Source organism: Grus americana, chromosome 2 (assembly GCF_028858705.1).
Source record: "Grus americana isolate bGruAme1 chromosome 2, bGruAme1.mat, whole genome shotgun sequence".
Lineage (NCBI taxonomy): Eukaryota > Metazoa > Chordata > Aves > Gruiformes > Gruidae > Grus > Grus americana.
Window position 1 is genome coordinate 10,568,517 of NC_072853.1, and position 20,860 is coordinate 10,589,376.

Consider the following 20,860-nt stretch of genomic DNA (forward strand, 5'->3'; position numbering starts at 1 on the left):
TTTACCTTTTCTTTTTCTTAGAGGTTTTTTTTTGGGAAAAAAGCTAGTTCTGAGGCCTGTATTAACGATTGCCAAAGTGTTTTTTGAATACACTTTGTCAACCTAGTTATTACGGACTTGAGTTTCAGAAGTTTTGCTTTGACAAGACATACAAGATAATATAAATTGGTAAACGTAGATTTCTTTGTCACTTCATCCTCTTCTGAATTCTAGGCTGTTCATTTTTAGCTGGAGGAAATCTAAAGCTTGCATACTTATTTTTTCCATAAATTAATTAAAAACCTAGTTGTCGAATCAACTAACTCTTTTTCAAAAACTGTGCTTTGCACTCTATTCCTTTTTAAAAAAAAAGAAATAATGGAGAGAGAAAACTTGAGGGCATAGGATAATTACCATCCTAGAACATGTGAAAACTTAGCTTCTGTGTCCTACTTTAGCAAGTCAGTTAATTACGCTGTGCTCTGTTTCTGTAATAAATGGGAATACACCTCTCCTATTTTACGTGGGTGCTGTAGAAAGAAATGTGGCCAACTTTTCATTTTCTGGGACACTTGGGACTGAAAAATTCAGAAACCCGAATAATTTACATATCCTCAAGGACAGTAGAGAACAAAATGATTATCTGTGTGAGGAGCCTCAGGAGGGTGACTAATGCTGTAGTGGAGATAATAGCCTGCCTGAACCAGAGCGGCAGTGAAACAGGTCCGCTCCAAATGCAGCTATATATTTACAGCAGTCAAAAATTGCTGTGTAAAATTTCTTCAAAGAGTAATTGTATACGTTTAGAAGAGACGTATCATCGAATGTATTGCTAGTTCAGTCAACAAATAGATTTGAAGTGTCAGAAGTGGTTATTTTATTTTATATATGCATTAATGGGGTAATATATCTGATCTTTGAGATAACTCTGGTCTGAGTAAAAAACTTTAATAGGCTTTTATTAATGTATTATTTAGTATATTATTATGTGTCTACTGCTTTAATAATAAATCTGACTTTGTGTACATGATGATTTGTTGATGCTACAATCCTTATTTTTCAGTTAGAGGAGAGGATCTTTCAGGTTGGATCTCTGAAAAAGGGAGGAATGTGGGCTTATTTGTCCAATAAAGAAATAAATTATGCTCATGTTCACTAGAATCTGTTCTGTTATGTTCTTTCCTAAACGTATTAACTATATTTAGTATTTAGACAAATGTTTAATATATTTGTTTTTCTATTTACAGCCAAGTCCTATAAAAAAAGAAAGATCTCCAAGACCCCAAAGTTTTTGTCACTCTTCGAGCATTTCTCCCCAAGACAAATTGACTCACCCTGCATTTAGCACTCCTAGAGACAAGCAAAGACTCTCCTATGGAGCTTTTACCAATCAGATTTTTGCTTCTACAAGCACAGATTCACCCACCTCTCCAACTGCAGACGCTCCTCCTCTTCCTCCTAGAAATGCTGGCAAAGGTAAGTCTGTCTTCAAACTACGCTTGCAAGCAGTCACTTTTCCGCAGTTGTCTTTCCTTTAACCAGGTGCATTACAGTGTTTCAGGATGTAGCGTGTTTTTCTTACTACATTGATGTGGTAATACGGTACAACGCATGTTCAAAACGTAAAAACAAAAAATGAGGGTGATGCAATGCTTTGTAATGGACTCATTCATAACAGTGTATGTGAATGGGTGAAAAAATAAAGTAATACTCCGCTAAATAAGAGTTGGTTCATTTTATGTAGCGATTCTATTCATCTTTTGGAGAAGCATTTTTAAGTATTTGTAGTTACAAAAATGCAAGTGTCTTAGAAGGCGGCTGATGGTGCATAGTACTATACGATGATGTGCTGTGTAGTGTCTGGCAGAGAGGGTGAAGAAACAAAGCTTTGGAGGAGAGGAGGTGCAGTCCTTGCAGTCAGACAGTGTGGAAAAAGAAAAATACCAGAATGACCTGTGAGGTGCTAAGCAGGTTGGTATAAAAGTTTCTTCCCTCTTGGTACATCAACACTCTCCTCTTCCATTTTGGTGAGTACTGGAGGGATATAAAGAAAGGCAGGGAGAATACCAAGCCTATTGCCAGATAATTAATGAGTCATGCACTGAAGATCTAAACTAAACATCACCGATTTTCCCCTGAGTGAAACAACCATTTTGCTCCTGTAGAATTATCCATAAGGAAGGTTTGTGGTACAGTTCAATCAGTTTGGAAATCTACCTTTAGTTGGAATGAATGAGATGCTTTTTCTTAGTGATAGTGGTGACACTCTTGGTAGTGCTTGAAACGGAAGAGAACTGATTTCCATATGAGACTCTTGCAGCTGTAGTGGATGGTCTTTGACCTGGATAGCTATAATATAACTTCGAAGTTTAGAGGATGTATTTATGGAACAAAGCCTGTTACTTTGCTATAATTTGTTCAAATCTACTTTTTAGAACAAAAAAAACCCACCCTTCATCTCTTCCCTTTTTTTTTTGTAGTTAATTTAGAAATAGCCAAATTGTGGTTTTTATGGTAGACTTGTTAGAGAAAACTGTAGTTGTGATGAAGACTACAGTATAGTTTAAAGCTTCAGCAGTTTTGCTGATGCTCCCTTTTGTTAGCACTGCTACGGCTTCATATTTCATTTCCTCAACTGGTAGTTCTTCAATGTGGACACCCCCCCCACCTGCCCCCTCCCCCCCCCCCAAAAAAAAAAAAAAAACAAAAAACAAACAAAAAAAACCCAACAGAAAAAAAAAAACAACCAAGAATTGCTATCACTAAAATGTGAAAGAGTAAAAGGGATAGAACAGAGCGTGTTGGCATCACATGTCTGCTTTTACATGATTCATATGTAAGAACTACTGTTCCACCATCAGTCTTTGTCATGTACTGGCAACTGTCAAATGAATCCCTTGGCTCTCTTTTTTTTCAAACAGGTTTATTTTCCGTTAAGAGGCAAAGCGGTTTTGCCAGGGGATGTGTTTTTCACGTGAGATTTCATAATCTAAGTGTCTTTATATCAGTTTCACTGAGGACTCATTTGTATTCCTTGTAGCTTTGTTGACCTTCCTGTTGGCATTACAAGATTCTAATGTTTTCCTTCCCCTCCCTCATATTTTTTTTACATGCTTTAACATTCTGCTACTGCTTGTCCACTGTCACACACCATGTATGGGCTTAGGTGTTCCTTCACTCTGACCCAGGACAACTTTTTTTTGTTATAAAGTGGCAAGACTTGGAAACTAATCAGGAGTCCCATTTCCTTAAGAAGGTTAAGGAGCTTGTGTCTTGTATCTGTCTGTTCACTGCTTAGTATGTTGTCAACTTTCAATGGATTATAATGAACGTGATTTCTTTGTCATTATATAGTGTACCTCTAATATGGACTTATTCAGAAAATTGTCTTTTTCTCCAGCGAGGGGAATATTCACATGCATATTGCATTCTAAGTGTGTATTCAAGTTTTAGAAGTCTTAGACGTTTTCCTAGGTGTTCCTGCAAACTCCCAGATGAGTGAATCAACACAGCACTAAAGCTACTTGGAGAGAAATGTGGAGTTCTTGTGTGTTTTCATGTCAAGGCTTATGCAAAAGAAATCCTTATTTATATTGCAACAAAATAATATGATATTACTACAGAATACAGAGAAGAATTGCCTTCTAATGGTAACAGTAACATTAACTAGTTCATCAGAGTGGAAAATGCCAGATTCACAGTGTATGTGTCATGAGAGGTTGAATGGAACTACTGTCACATAAAAGTCACTGGGCTTCTCTGCTTCAAACATGCCAAAATTTTACAGTCTGTGAGTGATGCTGGTTTTTTGGTTGATTTCCATCCAATAATATAGCAAAGTATGTATCAGTTTTGGAAGTTTCCATTAAATACATGCCTGTGTTACAGGAATAATTTAACAGACTCACAAGGAGAGAGGAACAAAGTGACAAATGCACAGAATGTTCATTAGCGTAGGAGAGTCACTCTAGAAGCATCATTGCAGATGCACTTATGCTTCATTATAAGCTGTGCTACACCTTGTAGTGTCCCCCACTTCCAGCTTCCAAACAGATTGTTTCAAAGAAAAAGCAGCAGAGACTCTCCACTTCCATAAGACACTGGTGACACCTTATTTTGAAATAGTCTGAGATAGTTTTGTTTGTGTAGGAAAAAATAATCCTTTAGAATATATCTGCTCTTTTGAGATTGTTAGTAATAGAGTATATCCCTTACAGCAAAGTTTAACATACTTATCAAATGCATTTTTTGTTAGCAAAGTTCATTTTAATAGCAACCTATTTGATTTAAGATTATATGAAAACATAGTATATTTTGCACTAAGTTCCCTAAATAGCAAGCTTAAAAGCAGCATTGAGTCTGTAATTAACTTTAAACTTATCTTCTGTCCCCAAATGTTATCTGATCTTCATCCCTGCTCTGCTGAGAGGCCCCAGCAGATACCATGAGTCCTTGCTAGAACATGGAGTGGACAGCTGATGAGATCCAAGGAGGCAGAGATTTTTAAAGTTTCATAATGTTTTATATCCTTTGAGACATACAGATAAAACTCTTTTCCAAATCACGTTGCGTATTTAAACAAAACCACCTCCCTCTAGCCCTCTGTAAGCTGGCTTCATTCGCCAGCGAAGTCCCTTGGTAGCAAGGTTCCGTGGTGTTTGCTGAGATGCCCCAGTGGACTGGAAGCCGTCAAGTCTGAACTTTGTGTTGAGGAAAGAAGGTAAGTTTAGAGCAATTTACATGATGCACACCACTTCTGCCTGTGTTTTTCAGTGGATCTGGTGCCTAAAAATTAGGCAACTGTATCGATACAATTGTTGGAGTATGTGTATATGGGGATTTTTTTAAATTTCTTCATACGTCATTATAATGTAAGTTCAGATTTTCTAGTGTGATAACTTTTCAAAAAATTCTTAAAAATGTTGGAGCAAGATTTGTCTTTGGGTTTATTTATGTTCACAAAACAGACAGCTGTAATGATTTTTAAGTTACTACTACATTAGTATTTGCTATCAGTTCTGAAGTTGAAGGTTCTTCCAGCAACAGCGTAAAAGATGTGCAGCTGTGCAAAGGCTGATGAGTGAGCCTGAACTGATAATAAATATTGGCTAAGACAGTTACTCTACACTAAACCAGCTCATTTGTGGATTCATCTTGCCTTCTGCTATCTCTGCTACAGTTTTACTTAATCCCAGGAGAACGAAAAGGACAGAGTACTCTGTAAGAGTACAGTAGCTGCGTAAGCCAGCCACTGCATGCCTTTTCCAGTAGTTTATCTAACCTTTCTCAGGTTCAACTTGTGTTGTCAGTCAAATCTTTAGTCTGTAACATTCTGAAAATCATCTTTCCGTTGGCCTTTCCAGCTTTCACCTGCATTATGGCTCCAGACATCTAGCAGGCCTGCTGTTGTTTTACAAAAAGCTTTCCAAAAAAAAAAAACAAACCTTCAATGTTGAAGTAGTTGCATGACTCAGCACAGTAGCTAAATACGGTTTTGCACAACCTTAATTGCAAACCCAATGTGAGGGCAATGTTTCTAAGTAGTTTTGTAGAAGTGTTAGGCAATCTAAGCCAGGTTTCCTTAATTTTAGCAGAAAGCTAATTGATTTTTTAATGATTCTGCCTATTTCTCTCATATCGGATGAACACTCAGTGAGGTCAGGGATCAATTTTATGTCATGGAGTTAAGTTTGGTCTTCAATACTTACGAGTTTGCATATTTCATGCTCTCTTTCACAGCTCTAATGTTAGGTACATAACCCCACAGGCACTTCCTTTGTGGTTCCAGTCCACTGCTACTGCGGACACCATGTCATATAAACTGCTTCTTCACTTGGTCAGGCTCAATTTCTAACCAAGTTATTTGCATTTTCTAGTAACTTCTAGAAGTTGTCTGACTGCATTGCTCACAGGATTAGAAATCTTCTCAAGTCCACTAAATCACTTTGTTCACGTACCATCATTGTCGTTTAGTTTCAGTGATTTTTCTGTCATTGGTGTCTGTATCGAAGCACTACCTGGAGAGCAATCCTACAGGTCTCCATTTCTGTTTGGTTAGACTAAACAAACCAAGCATATTTCACCTTTTCTGATAAAAGAGTATTTTCATTCTCCTATCATTTAAGTTGTCCTTTCATCATACTAGCCCTTCTCTGTACCTTTCCTGTTTAAATCAGCTTTCTTAAATACAGGCGACTGTAAGTGTAGGGGCAGCATTGAAACCTTGCTGTTTCTGCTGCAAATACTACATCAAAACTTCTTTTCATTCTATTTGTTTTGTTCATGATTGCATCATACTATGGCATATCAGGCATTACACAATCCCTACTACCATTTTCAACTGGAGTCCTTAATTTACAGCACAAATGCTTCCTTTGTGTAGAATTTTAATGTTATCCATAATACTGTTGTATTTAATCTCATTTCCATTATCTCAACCTTTGAGGTCATCCAGTTTCTTCTGTCTCTTCTGAATGCTTTCAGGATTTTATAGTTCTCTTGCCTGTACTTAGACTTATTTTTTTAAAATATTTTTATGTATTGTATGTTTTGGTTAAATAATACTAGTTATCCCACTCAAATTTTGGATTTTTTAGTACCATAACAGGAAGGGAAGTCTAACTGACAACTGTTGGTTTCATGGTTTTTTATATTTGTGCATCAAACCAAAATACAACATTCTTTAATATAAATTTTGGCTCTTTTTTTTTTTTTTTTTTTTTGGAAACAGGACTTTTTTTAGCATTAATTATATAATATACTTCAAATGGTAATTTTGAATCAATGTGTATTTTTAACTTTCTTATTCAGAGTGATTGTGATCATTTTTATTTATTTATGATCTCATTTTCAGTACTGAAAATATATGATCTGAAGTAAGACAAACTGAAGAAGGCTTTTAGTAATATCTGTGCAAAATGTCACTCATAAGAACTTTAAAAATAAGAATAACATCACTTGTTAATGATACTATTTTTAATATAAACTTGCTTTCCTTTGCAGTACCCGTTCTACCATTAACTGGAATACTGGTTCTTCCGTATCTCTCATTAAGTGGTAAAACATAAATACAAATATGAGGTTTTTATACTCTAAACCCACCATTTCTTGAGTGGAATGTAACAGCTTTGCATGGTTTCACAAGTACACAAGTTAATAGATACTATACTAACAGTATGAAAGCTGAAGGGCAATGCGCTATTAATTGCAGACTTTTCTAGTTATTTACCTTTATACAATAAATTTGAGATTTGGTCTATTTGCACATGAAAGTGTGATTCTTGTAATGAGAAAAAGTGATAAAAGATGACAACAGCTTTACTGAAAGGAATTGCTCCCCAGGTAACTGAAGAAATGAGAGTCCAACGGAGGCAAAATTAAAAAAAAAAAAATTCTAGGTCAAGATATATATATATATTTTTTTTTGCTTGTGGGAGGAAAATGATTTATATGAAATCTGAACTTTGCAACTATGTGAGAAATCATCATTAAGATGACTGTGGAGAAGAAATGGTTGGCGTACTTGCTGCCTGGTTAAGATCACAAAATATCTTTGATCTAGAAAAATAACTGCTCTGATTATTACTTAGAAGTATCTGGCTAGCCTTGCATAGTTAAAAATACTATGTAAGAATTTTTTTCTATTTTGTATGTGTGTATATATATGTAATACAAAGTATAATAATTTTACCAACACTTCGTACATCAGCTGATATTTGTATTATTCCACCAGTTGCTTCCATAAATTGATTCAGATTCCAGACGCTTCCTGTGTTTGCTTTATTCAAAGCATGAGGTGACTTTATACCTCTTTCTGAAGCGATGTTTTGAAGTTTTCTTTTATTTTCTGTTTGTTGGAAAGTAAGGTATTTTGTATTACAGCCATCTAATCATTAGCGTATGACTTCTAAATTCATATTTATTCTTTCCGTGAAATTAATACAGGAACAAATGCTAGGAGGCTGAAAAGTTGCACTAATTTTAATACCTTAACACCTTTTCTCTGTAACTGTTGTATGCCATGTGAGTTTTTGACAGCTATGAAGTGATAATGTTTTTCAAGTCTCCTGTGATGTCTGGAGATACACTACTAGTCTGAAATATAAAAAATATATTCATATAACCACATTTAAAGAGTTTTTAATCCTACTCAATTTTATTTTTGTAGAGAAGGATTCTTCATTTTATTGGCAATAAAAAGTACAAATTTTACTTCATGTCTGAAGTTTTATTTTTGCGAGAAGTGCACAATACTATTTCAATGCATTTCCCCCACTTTTTTTCCCCTTTAAGCCAAGTTTGAATTATTTGTCGCTTGTGGCGGAGCCGGAGAGGGTGTTAGCGTTGAGTGGTAAGGCTGTAGTGCAGCCCAAAGAGTGGAACACTAGGTGGTGGTAGGACAGAACCTCTGCCGTGTGCCCATTCCCTCTTGCAGACATTTTGGAAGCATATAAGTCTTTTTCGAGATGTCAGGACAAGGGAAGAATACTGTACTGACACACTGTTATGTTTTCTACATGCTTTAAAAGTAATGTTACTGTTAACACTGGATATTGATTTTTCCTTCCCCCCTTGCCACTCTTAGATATACTCTGAGTTATTTATGGGTTATAGAACAACCTTTGATTCATATTTATTTAAGTGAACTAAAGAATTTATAAGTTGCAGAAGTCTAGGGGATTGTCAGTCAAAACTTAGCATGAGAAGCTTTTTATTTTTGCTGGCAGAAACATTTCAATGCATGGTTTAAATTAGCTTGCTTTTTTAAACTTAAGGAAGGAATTAAAATTAGAAAGGATACAAATTCAGGAACAATCTTACTAATTTGCACTTACATTTGACTGCTTGTCAATTAATGGTTTTGCGAACTTGCAAGTAAATTGAGAGGAACAATCGCAAAATATATCATTTGATTTACAAGTATAAGTAATTAATGGCAAGCCAAGCCCAAAAATACCTGCTGGGGTTGTGGTTGAGATGTTCTGGTGAGCAACAAAAGGCTTTCCAGGCTTGAATCTGGACGAGAATGATTGAATCGCTAACTCATTATGGACAGTTTTATTAAACTTTTCTTTGGGGTTAAGAAGAAAAAGGGAGGTCACCTGCTAAAAATACCTGGCAAACATGCTTATAGGATAATTGAAGTTACTATTTTCAATGTTTATATTTCACCTAAGGAATTTTAGCAAAGATTATCCTTCACTGATTTTAATGCTTTTATGGTATATAGCAATTTGGGGAGGAATGCAGACTTTGGTAGTTTTCAGTCTACCTATAAAGACTGGTAATAATAGTTTTAAAGAGGCAGCTCTGGTTCTGTATGCAGGTTATGGTATATGCTGATTAACAAAATGAAGATTTTTGTCTCAAATACTGTTCAAATGAGTTAGGTTTTCAAAAATAGACAAGTAGGTTCTGTAGTGCTACAAAATATGTGACAACAGACTTGAAATTTCAGGTATAAGTATACTTTGCTTTTAAAATTTCATGTCAATTTTCTGCATTTATCGAGAGTCCGTGATGGTAAAGCTCTCTTACGATCTTGCAATAAGTTTGCATGTGACTGCAGTGAAGTGTTATTTGTTGGTTAGATTTAAACCAAACCAAAACAAAAACCCCTTAGAGCTATTCTAACCTACTGTGGAACTAATTTAGCTAAGTGTAACAAGTAATTTCTTTTGGTGGCAATGGCAGCTGATGTGAGCAGTTGTCCCCTCACTGCATGTTTGTGCCCCGTGCTGCGGCTTCCCTGAGCTGCTTACTGAAGATGTTTTTGAAGGTGAATGGTGAAGCTGATTAGGGAAAACTCTTGTCTTCCTTCTGGATTTTTTTTGTCTTTTAATCTGTATCTGTTCCTGTAAAATGTGCGTTGTGTTGAATTGTGTCAACATTGATGCAGGGGGTAAATAAAGGGTTTAAGGGTAGGGGTGACTGTATAAGCTCTTGCAAGCGATGCTACCGTTAAATATCTGATCTCAGCCTCAGAAAGGGCTTTTCTGATGTTTATTTTATACATATTGCATAAAACAATTTGCATTGCTCTAAAAATGCATATTCTGATGGATTTAAGCCACAGGAAAAAAGGGAAAGTAACTACAGAAAAATTATTAAGCCTATAAACCTATTTTCAAAATGCAAGAAAATATGCAGATAGATTTCTATTCCCCCCCATTCCCAAGTTTATTAACAACATTTGTATGGGATGTTTTGGAGGGGAAAAAATCCCCACATAATAGAACATCTAGAAAGATATTTCATTCTGCTATAAATTAATAGTAATTTTACCTAACACTAAATATTACTTAATTTTAACATTTCATGCTTTTTTTCTTTTTAAACAATGCCTAAAATTAGAAATCCTGGAGTGATTAATCCTGTATTTTTTTAAACATAAGTACACGTGTCGTTCTATTGTCAAGTTGCTTATATTCCCACAGCTAAGATGGTTAAAAACGTGGTGAATGTGTCGTTTAATCTAAACAGTGTTTTGGCATGGCTTGTCTTTTTATTTTAGTCTTTCGCTGCACTTTGCTGTGGGTCTGACTGTGAATTTTTCAGTGCTGCTTTGACGTTTATGCCCATGTATTTGTAAGAAGGTTGTTTGTTATTTTGCAGGCCCACCTTCAACCCTCCCTCTAAGCACTCAAACCTCTAGTGGCAGCTCCACTCTTTCCAAGAAGAGACCACCTCCCCCACCCCCAGGACACAAAAGAACCCTCTCTGACCCACCAAGCCCACTACCTCATGGACCCCAGAATAAGGGCCCAATTCCTTGGGGTGAGTTTTGAAATGCAAAACAAAAGGGCAGGGGAAAACCTTTATGATGGATGATATATGATCTTTGGTTTCTTTTACCTGGTGCTTGCTTTCCAATGATTGCAGCTTGATGTAACGTCAGCTCAGATAAATCAACAGTTCTGTCTTCTGTCACTCTAGCTTCCAGGCTTCTGTATCTGAGTCTCACTTGAGAAAACTGAAAATATTCCACGCTCCCCGGGGGCCCGATTCAATCTCCTCTGCTGCCTCCCTCTCTCTGCCCTTGCTGCCCATGCTGCCTCACCCCAGCCCCCCCATCTGCTGCATCTGCTTCCTCACCCCTGCTGCTGTTCTGACCAGCTCGTTAATCTAGATGGACCTTGATTTGGGGCAGATAGACATCAGTGAATCTGCGCGGTTCTCCTGATTGCCAGAAGAGCTTGTTTCCTTGGGCTCTCTGCCAGTTCTGCCCCATAAACTGTTTGCACCGAACTGGTGGGGATGTGTTGTCTGAATATGTTTTCGGGTTTTGTGCCGTTGTCTGTACGTATGCAAAGACTGGGAAGTTTGCATCCTTCTACCCGTATAACATCCTTCTGTTATACAGAAACAGCACTTTTTTTTTTTAACAGGATACCTTTCTGACAGAAGCTTTTTAAAAACTTTTTTTCAGACTACTCAAATTGTTCCTCTTTTCAATAAACTTTGCTCTATGCAGTCAGCTTCTCCCTGTAGCTATAAACCTTAAACCTATGTAATTCTATAATTTTAGTCTTGATGGCAGGTTTTCCATAGATCTGTAAACTTTTGAGCTGGAATCCAATGCTTACATAGGGTGGTCATCCATACACTACTCATATCTTAGGAGTATCTTCTCTCTGTCCTAATATAAACACAAAATTTCCAACCTAAAAAAAATTACAAGCTTAAAAGCACCATTTATTTTTTTTTTTACAGCAAATTGAGTTAAATGTGGTAAATCGTGGCGTACTCATGTAGAATATGTGATTTAATATGAGAAGTAGTACAGAATCCAATGAAAAGCAAAGTCCTTTTCTCAAGGAATACAAATAATACCAATCTCTTCCATTCTCTAATTTTTAGATGTCTGGGATATGAAAAAATTGTCTCCCATGTTCTGGAGTCTAACAGCCCTGTACTATTTCAGAGATAGTAAAGACATTTTGAAGAGCTTGGACTTTAAAAATTTAAAAAAGCCTAAATCTTTAAGTCCAAAACAGCATCTAAAAGTAATGTGACACTAGAAGGATGAAAAGTGTGGTAGGAACAGCTGCTAAGCTAGTGCCACCTTTTCTGTAGAACTACTAGACAGCAGGTGAAGGAAGAGGAAGTTACGGGAAAGGTGCAGGTATGGAGTTGAGGATGGAGACCCTTAGAGCAGTAGAATACCTTTGCAAAGCAGGGCCAGAGAAGAACGTTGCTTATTCTCTTTTCTGCTCTACAATGGAGACTCAATTTCAGTAGTTGGAAGAGGGGCCTTTTCTCCCCTTTGTCCTAGTTGAGATCTGTACAGAAACTTGTTTCAAAGTCCATTTGGATTTTAAGCAAGTATTAAGTTTTGTGTTTATAAAAGAGGGAGTTTCTCCTATCTGCCTTTGTGGTTTTGGCTTAAGAATATTATTGTCAGATGTTCGCTGCTTTGCCTTTCAGAAGCTTTTTTCTGTGTTGTTTTTCTTGTTACGTTGAATTTCGTGTTATGTTGAATTTCAGCATTTGTTTTCTAATCTGTGCATTAATGGAAGTTTTCGAGTAGAGCAATCCTTAGCTTATGTCTAAGCGAATTAAATTACTATTCAAAGATGTTCTAAAAATGTCATTTAGATTATTTTGGATTTCCATAGCAACCATGAGATATTTGTCCTTACTTTATCCATAGGATCTACATGTGAAGGATTTGCTGTCTTTTACTTTTAAATATAAACATATTTTTAGCAAGGCTCAGCATGAGCCTTTTCTGCTGTTTCATTTAGACTTCAATGCACTAAGAATGGTATCTAGGCAGATATGTCATTCTTCTGCAAGGGAAGTATTTTTGTGTTCTTGAATCATTAAATGTCACTTTACATCTGTTTCAGTGACAAAATTTACTAATGGTTGTTGAAGTTGTTTCTAAGGTTGTTTAGACATGCTGTAATAGAAGAGGGAAGGGGGAGTGATAAAGGCACTAAAACAAAGTAGTATAATTGTACCTTGGGAATGGTGTTGGTTAATGAGAGAGAAGCCTTCTGCTGAAGGAGATCAGAAGGTTTGGGTTTGGGTTTTGCTGCCTCTTGACAGAACTGAGTATACCTGGGATCTTTTCTTTACCAACAGTTAACATGTGAGTTGTGGTAACATATTGACTTAGTCATTAAATCAGCAAAGGCTGTTCTTTGTGTAGGATAAAATAGCAATCCTTAGAAATGTGATGTTTTGTGAATACAATAAAATTCATGGTGGTTTTAAAAACACATGCCTTGTAATGCAAAATGTAAACATCTGCGATAAATTTATTTGATACTGGCCTGCAGTATCTCCTTCTATTCAGAGAAAATTGAAACACTATATTCAAAACAAATGCCCTACAGCAGTAACGCAGCAGTGTCATTCAATCTTTCCTTGCCAGCAGATGTGAGATACCAGCGAGTTGTTTTAAAATGTGTTATATGAAAGGTCAAGTTGGATTATTATGCTGCTTTTTCAGTTACAAAATTATTAATAATGAATGATCTTTAAAAGCTTTAGACATCTTATATGGAGGATACTTAGAAGAATGTGTACTTCACTTTAAGTTGCACCCTCTGCTCGTTATATTTCAGTTACTCTAATGATCTGGGGTTTTTTAATTGTGTTTTTTTTACCTCAGGTAATGATTTGGGCCCACCTTCAACTAAGGCTGCAAACAAGTTTGAGGGGATGTCTCAGCAGTCAAGGTAAAATATGTGTATATGAAGGCAAAGATGAAAATTTATCTAAATATAATTAATTTGCAAAATAGAAAGATAATTGCCTTTCATATGAAGTAAAATCCTAGCTATGTTTCTTCATTAGTTTTCTGCATGTCTTACTACCATACAAATACTTTGGCTTCATTGAGCCTCCTACGCTTTGTTCCTAGCTGTCCATACACAATTCATCCTTTGAGCGGGATGGACAGCACGACTTGTACCAGAATCCATCTACCACTCGTAGACAATGCGCTCTGAGCTGGGGAATGTTGCCTCTGGCTGAAGTCTGGCAGGACAAAAGTTTTATTTTCATGTCTCATTTCATTTTATCTGCTTCAGCGTGAGGTCTTATGCCTGTAGCTGCAGAGGTGTCACCCTGGGTACAGACTGGCATCGAAGACAGCTCTATAGGAGAGAGGATTCATCTCTATCTTCCAGCTTAACTGTTTTCCAGTCTGTCGAGCTTACGTGCTGACACGCAGCCTGTAGTAACACAAACTGGTTTTAGCTCGTAGTTCATCAGGTCCGTACATTACAAGTGTCTTTCTCAATACCTGGAGTAGTAAGGATAGCCATAAATTCCTGTCACTTAGTGTTTGTTACTCCTTTATCTGTGTCGTGATTCCAAGGTCCTGAGGTTCAAAGCATGGTAGTTCTAATAAACATGTGCCTCAGGCAGCGCAATGGAGACCTTGCACGACCGCAAGTGTGCGTGATCAGGCCATGACTGGAGATGGACATGTGACATCAGACAAATCGCAGTAGTAGTAGATGTGTAGGTAGGGTTTCCGGACATCCTCAGTCTGTGCTCCTCCTTGCCAGGACAGGCAGCGGACGTGTTGTTGGTAGCACAGCTGACTTGCAGTGTTTGCTGAATCCATCCAGGTGGCACTGGGTATTCAGGGGGAAAGTGGTGACGTTCTGCAATGCAAAGAGCCGGTGCCATACTTGGTACTTGTTAGACAAGGGTGCAAGTGTGGTACTTGTGCTTGCTGGCATTAGGTAAAGGCCGAGGTAATTATCTGTTGAATCGAGATTGAGCTTGGCTGTTCTTTCAGTTTTATGTCATGATATATTTTGACTATTTAAAAAAGGCTATGAAATTAAGATAAAAGTGTTTATCATACTCATTTTGAAACATTAGCTTCAGAGACAAATAATACTAGAATCCAGGCAGCTGATGCAGAGGCTGTGCTCTGTTGAACATACTCTGGCAACTTCCTCACTTGTTTTTCTTTTTCCTTGTTTTTTGAGTAATTATTTTGAGATTATAATGATTTTTTTTTTTTTTATGCCTTAAATCAATTGGCTTTCTTCTTTTCTACCACAGTCCTTTTCTATAAAAGTGACTCGGATATGGTTTTGGTCGAAGGAATTTGGTGGGTTTTTTGTTGAAACTTGTAATATGTTTTGCCCTCACATGCCATGTTTGCAAATTTGAGCCAGCCTGGTGTTAATTCTGAAAAAAATTGTCTAAAACAGAAAGCATAGATGGAAAGTTTTGGCAATATGCAACTATCTCAGATTTTTATGCTGTAATTAAATTACTCGCAGCTGTCCTGCTTGTATTGTAGCTTACCACTAGGAGCAGCTAACACAGCTGTAACAGGTTGACAGAGTAAAGCATGTTGTTTTTCCACAATCATCAGTATTTCCTTGGAGTAGCAGAGATTTTTGTCTCCTAATGCAGCCGCAGTTTGTGTGCAGTACAACTTTATCCTCGTGCAGTTGCTACAAGGCGTAGGCTCAGTCCTGGAAAACTTCAGACCACTGACATAAAGGACAGATGATGCTTTGAATTCTTCAGTGTAATTATTTTAAAGACCAAATTTTCTTTAAAGTTCAGGATCTGCCCACTAAGCTGGTCTTTCAGCCTCACCTATTTTCAGAGTACATTTTTGCACATACCATGGTTTGTATAATAAATCTGCCCTGTAGCATTAAAGCTGTGTGAGGTTTGTAGGTCTCTCTCTCTGAAAAAAGCAGTTCACTCTTGACAGTGCTTGGAGTTTTGGGATTGATCCACAGACAAGATGGTTATACAAGAGAAACAAAACAAATGTGGCTGGGTTTTTGTTTTGTTGTTTTTTTTGTTTTGTTTGATTGTGGATGTGTAGAGGGGGAAAAGGGGAAAGAAAAAGTATGTTTTATAACATTTATAAGCACTAAAAATTCACATCTGTTGATTTAGCACTGGGACTGCAAAGACTGCACTTGGCCCTAGAGTTCTTCCCAAACTACCTCAAAAAGGTAAGAGTTCTCTTTGCGAGTATTCTCAAAATTATATCTTTTAAATGTGTGTGAAAGTAGATACTTGTTTTAAATATATGGATCTTTTCAGCTAAAGTTTTATTTCTAAAATGCCACTAACCATGAAACTTTAACAAAGCTGAAAGGATTTTGGAAGATCAAGAAGGTTTTTATTAAACTAAAAAAAAAAAAAGTTAGACCTGTGGAACATAAGGAGGAAAGGAAGAAGAAAATCAAACTAATTGAAGCTGGAAGAGACCTGAGGAGGTCAACTCATCCAGTTCCCCACTCAGAGCAGGACTAACTTTTTGATATGAGAGCAGGTTTCTCAAGGCCGTGTCTGGTCACGTTGAGTATCTCCATGGACAAACCTTTCTGGGCTCCCATTTCTTTGATCACTGTTGTTGGTAAACTCTCTTTTCTTTCTAATATCCATAACTCCAGTTTTTTGATACGCTTGAAGGAAGTTGTGTCCATTGCTACGTTTTGGCAGTCAGGGTTGCTGTCCTTATAAATAGTTTGAAAAGAATCAGGTACTACTACATGCTCGCTTATATATTGGTGGCAAGCTTGCTGAGACCATCATCCCAGTGAACATCTTATGGCCCTTTCTTTTTAGAAATGTTTCTTCTAGACTCTCTTCAAACTCATATGGCAGGTTTTATTTGGTTTTTTGAGTTCTTGCAGCAGTTGACTATAAAGTTGACAGTAGACCTACCTCGTAGCTCTGTCTGGTACAGAATCCATCAAAAATACTTTGCGTCTGTATGAGTGGGTGATCACTATAGAGCCTGAAGATCAGGAAATGATGCCTGTCCAAATTTCTGAAGCTAGGTGACTGAAATAGAGAGTGCAAATAATTTTAACAGAAAATGCAACATTACAGTTGTTATGACATCATGTCATCTTTTGAGAGAAACACCAATGATGCGATAGGGTACCACTGCAAAGGAAGTTAACACTTTGTTGATTTAAAATGATATAGGTGAAAATTTAAGATGGGCTCAATCAAAGCACTTTGATAAGGACAAGTATCAGTGTTTTGATATCCTTTACTTAAGCCTCAAACTGATGTGGGTGATTGCACATGTACTACGAGATAAGTCTAGGAGACAAAGCCATATACAAGTATCAACACTGACAGTTTTTAAAATGAGACATCTGATAGTAGCCATACAATTTCTTTCATGGAAATTATGCAAAGTTTTCTTTTTTTTTTTTTTTGGGTATGAATAACCATAAATATAGCATGGAAGTATTATTGCAGTAGGTGATATCCAAAGTGAGCGTTCTTGCTTTCATAGTAAAACGTCAGGCCACCTTTTTGGCTGGTAGAGTATGATGCTAAAGCAATGCTGAACACAATAGGAAATTATGCCTTCTAGTCAACATATGTTGCTTTCATCAAGGGTGATAACTTTTTTTCTCTCCTGTCCCACTTAATCTGTGTTAATTTAGAGTTGTTTGGTTTAAGGGTTTGAGTTTTTTGTTGTGTTGTTACGGTTTTGTTTTTAAAGTAGATTTCAGTCAAGTTTTCTTAGAGAACTTAGCAGTAGAATCAATACATGACAATGAGAAAAAAATTATTTGAAAAGATATTTTCAATTTCCTTCCATAAAATCTTCAAAATACATATTTTAAAACTTCTCATCTTTACTAAATTGTACATATTTACAATAACTCATTTTTATTAGTTTTAGCTTGTATAGAACAAACTGTATTATAGACATTCACTGTATAGACGTACATGCCCACTTGCTCTTTTTTGCAATTTTACAGGTACTATTCCTGAGACTTGGGGGAGGGGGGGTTTGTATGGAGTTCAACTGTGTATATGAATAATTGTCATTAAAGAGAATTTACATTGCAATCATGTCAGTGGGTTGATAGGTTGTTTTGCAAAATACGTCTTTTCTTATATTTACTATTTTTTTGGTTTAGGTTTATTTCATTTTAAGTAGTTAATCTATAAATTGACACCTAGTGGCTGTTGGATTAAGCTCTCCTGGCCTCCAGGAGGAGCAATAAAATAAGACCTCAGTGGAAAAGGGTTATGTAAAGTAGTATTATCTTGCATTTGTCATAGACTAGGAGGGCACATGGACAGTTACTGGAGCACAGTGAACATAGAATCACAGAAAGGTTTGGGTTGGAAGGGACCTCAAAGATCATCTAGTTCCAACCCCCCTGCCATGGGCAGGGACACCCTCCACTAGACCAGGTTGCCCAAAGCCCCATCCAGCCTGGTCTTGAACACTTCCAGGGAGGGGGCATCCACAGCTTCTCTGGGCAACCTGTTCCAGTGCCTCACCACCGTCATGGTGAAGAGTTTCTTCCTAATATCTAACCATGTGGTCATTTACACAACTACAGTTCTGATATGTGCCTAAGTTATTTCATATTAAAATGAGATTGTGAAAAACCATTGTTATGCTTTTCTGTTTTAGTGGCACTAAGAAAAATAGAAACCAGTCATCACCTTTCAATAGATAAATCCCATCAGCACACGGAAATCTTTCAGAAGCCCTCACTGTCCATCGATATACCACAGAAACCACAACCTGGAGACTTGCCCCCAAAGCCTCTGCCTCTGGAATTAACTCAGAAACCTCAAGTGGGAGATTTACCCCCAAAGCCAGGAGAACTACCCCCAAAGCCTCAGCTAGGAGACTTGCCACCAAAACCACAACTTGGAGACTTACCTCCAAAGCCGCAAATGAAGGACCTTCCTCCAAAACCTCAGCTAGGAGAGCTGTTGGCTAAAACTCAAGGTGGAGAAGCATCACCGAAGCCTCAGCCCTCAGAGGCAAATCAAAAATCTCACTCCTTGGATCTTTCTCCAAATGTTCAATCTAGAGACACCGTCCAAAGGCAAGCATCTGAAGAGTCTAATGACATAACTCATACCCTGCCAGAAACCCCTGTGCCACTTCCCAGGAAAATAAATATGGTAGGTACTATTGCAATTCGTTGAAAGTATCATGGAAGGCTATGAATTTACTGTAGGACTGTCTGTGCTAAAAAAAAACCCAAAACAAACCCACCCTTGAGCTGTCCACACAAAGCAACATAACGTTATGGGTAGGATGGGGTGAGGTGCTCTTTTTGTACTCCCAAGGAACTTCAGCAAATGCTGGGGGTTTACAAGGCCTCTTGCATGCTGAAACAAATACTTCATAGTAACATAAAGCAATAATCTTGGGAGCTTGACAGTGTATTTAGATTTATTAGGGAACTTGGGCATTTTTAGCTGTGCCAGTCATACTTCTGAATTCATAGAATTGTTTTGATTGGAAGAGTCCTTTAAGATCATCAAGTCCAACCGTTAATGTAACACTGCCAAGGCCACCACTAAACCATGTCCCTAAGCACCACATCTACACATCTTTTAAATACCTCCAGGGATGGTGACTCAACCACTTCCCTGGGCAGCCTCTTCCAGTGCTTGACAACCCTTTTGGTGAAGAAATTTTTCCTAATATCCAATTTAAAATTGAGCCATCCAACTGATCAGCTGTTTTCTATGCTGTCTTTGCTCACTGCATTGTATGCCTTAGAATACTAGAATATTTACATATTTGATTTTTGTAAGCTTTAAGAAAAGAATGTTAGCACTTACTGTCAGTAGATAAAAAATTTAAAGTACAAGTCAACTGTGACAAACTAGTAAATGTTCCTGTCGTGAGTATTTAAGGTTGGTGTACGTAAATGGTTAACAAAGTTTCAGATATATTGCTGAAGTGGCAAAACTGGCATTGCTGGATGCTGTGTAGTAGCAGAGCTGAAACTATAACTCAGTTCCAGCTCTCCTTGTTCAGCCCCCAAATTCATCTTGCTGCTCATCTTGCTAACCAGTGCAATTTCTGTCCAACAGAGGGTTCTTCATGCATATGTATATTGAAATCATTTTATGAAACTCCAGAGCTCTCTTAAGATTTTCATCATTAAGAATACATCAAAAAGGAGATAGGTTTGCTTGTTAAATTGGCTATGCAAAGCACTTGTGCGAAAGGAAATAAGGCTTCCGTTCGTGTAGTGAAAGCAGAGGGTGAGTTTCTCCCTTCCTGTGCTTCTCTGAGGAAGAACACTCTGGAGCCATCACTCTGCTTGGCTTCTGTCATGGACTGGTCTGAGCTGAGAACAACAGGGTTGTTGCTCAGGCTTCCTGAGTGTTCTGGAGATTAAATAAAATAGGACAAGGATCTGATCAAAAAGTGTCTGCAACTGATTTGTTTACTTAAGTACTTTTAAATATAAGCAGGCAAATGATACTGGACATTGTCAGCTATTTGTCACTTTATTAAGGAAGGAAAGAAAGCAAACAGTGGAGTAGTTGTTTGGTTTGGGGTTTGTCTTGGTTTTTTTAACTCTCACCCTACTTTATACAGAACTCCTCTGAGAAAAAAATGGGTGTTCTCCAAGTTCAACTATTTTCACCTGTGCAATAACTTAAATAGTTCCACTGTTTTGCAGTGATCAGAATTATGATGTATCTGTGATACTTTCCAGTTTACACATCATTGCATGCACACGTGTCTCATTCACTGCAGGTACCTTTGCTCAAGTAATAATGTGCAAGAATTCCTTTTAAATGTATCCTGCCTCCATTTTCATCCTCTAGCTGTCTCCTCTCTGCACAAACTGGTGAAATGCTAGGTCACAGCGCAGCAGTAAGACCTGTGACAGCAGCCACTGGTACTTGTGGGTACTTTCCTTTTGGGTCTGACTATTCAGCCACTAAATAGATGAGCACAGATGTTTTTATTGGAAGTTTTTAAAAAATCAATTGTTCAGAATTATGAGGTAAAAAATACCAATGCTGTTAATATATAAGGACTTGAAAGGATATTTTTAGAGAAGGAAACTTGCTCTGAGTGCTTCTAAAATCACACTGAGCACTTGAGTGCTCTTTTGTGTGTGTTTGCTAT

The 20,860-nt window shown here is 37.3% G+C and overlaps 1 protein-coding gene across 2 annotated transcripts in view; it reads left to right on the plus strand.

Annotated features, from left to right (window-relative positions):
* Nucleotides 1-20,860, plus strand: part of ASAP1 (ArfGAP with SH3 domain, ankyrin repeat and PH domain 1) — a 160,834-nt gene that overhangs the window by 133,201 nt on the left and 6,773 nt on the right. For both annotated transcript variants that reach the window (XM_054816367.1, XM_054816369.1), the window contains 5 exons: nt 1,227-1,455; nt 10,594-10,755; nt 13,601-13,667; nt 15,874-15,932; nt 18,380-18,882. In XM_054816367.1, the coding sequence (XP_054672342.1) occupies nt 1,227-1,455; nt 10,594-10,755; nt 13,601-13,667; nt 15,874-15,932; nt 18,380-18,882 (1,020 nt within the window). The remainder of the gene's footprint in view (nt 1-1,226; nt 1,456-10,593; nt 10,756-13,600; nt 13,668-15,873; nt 15,933-18,379; nt 18,883-20,860) is intronic.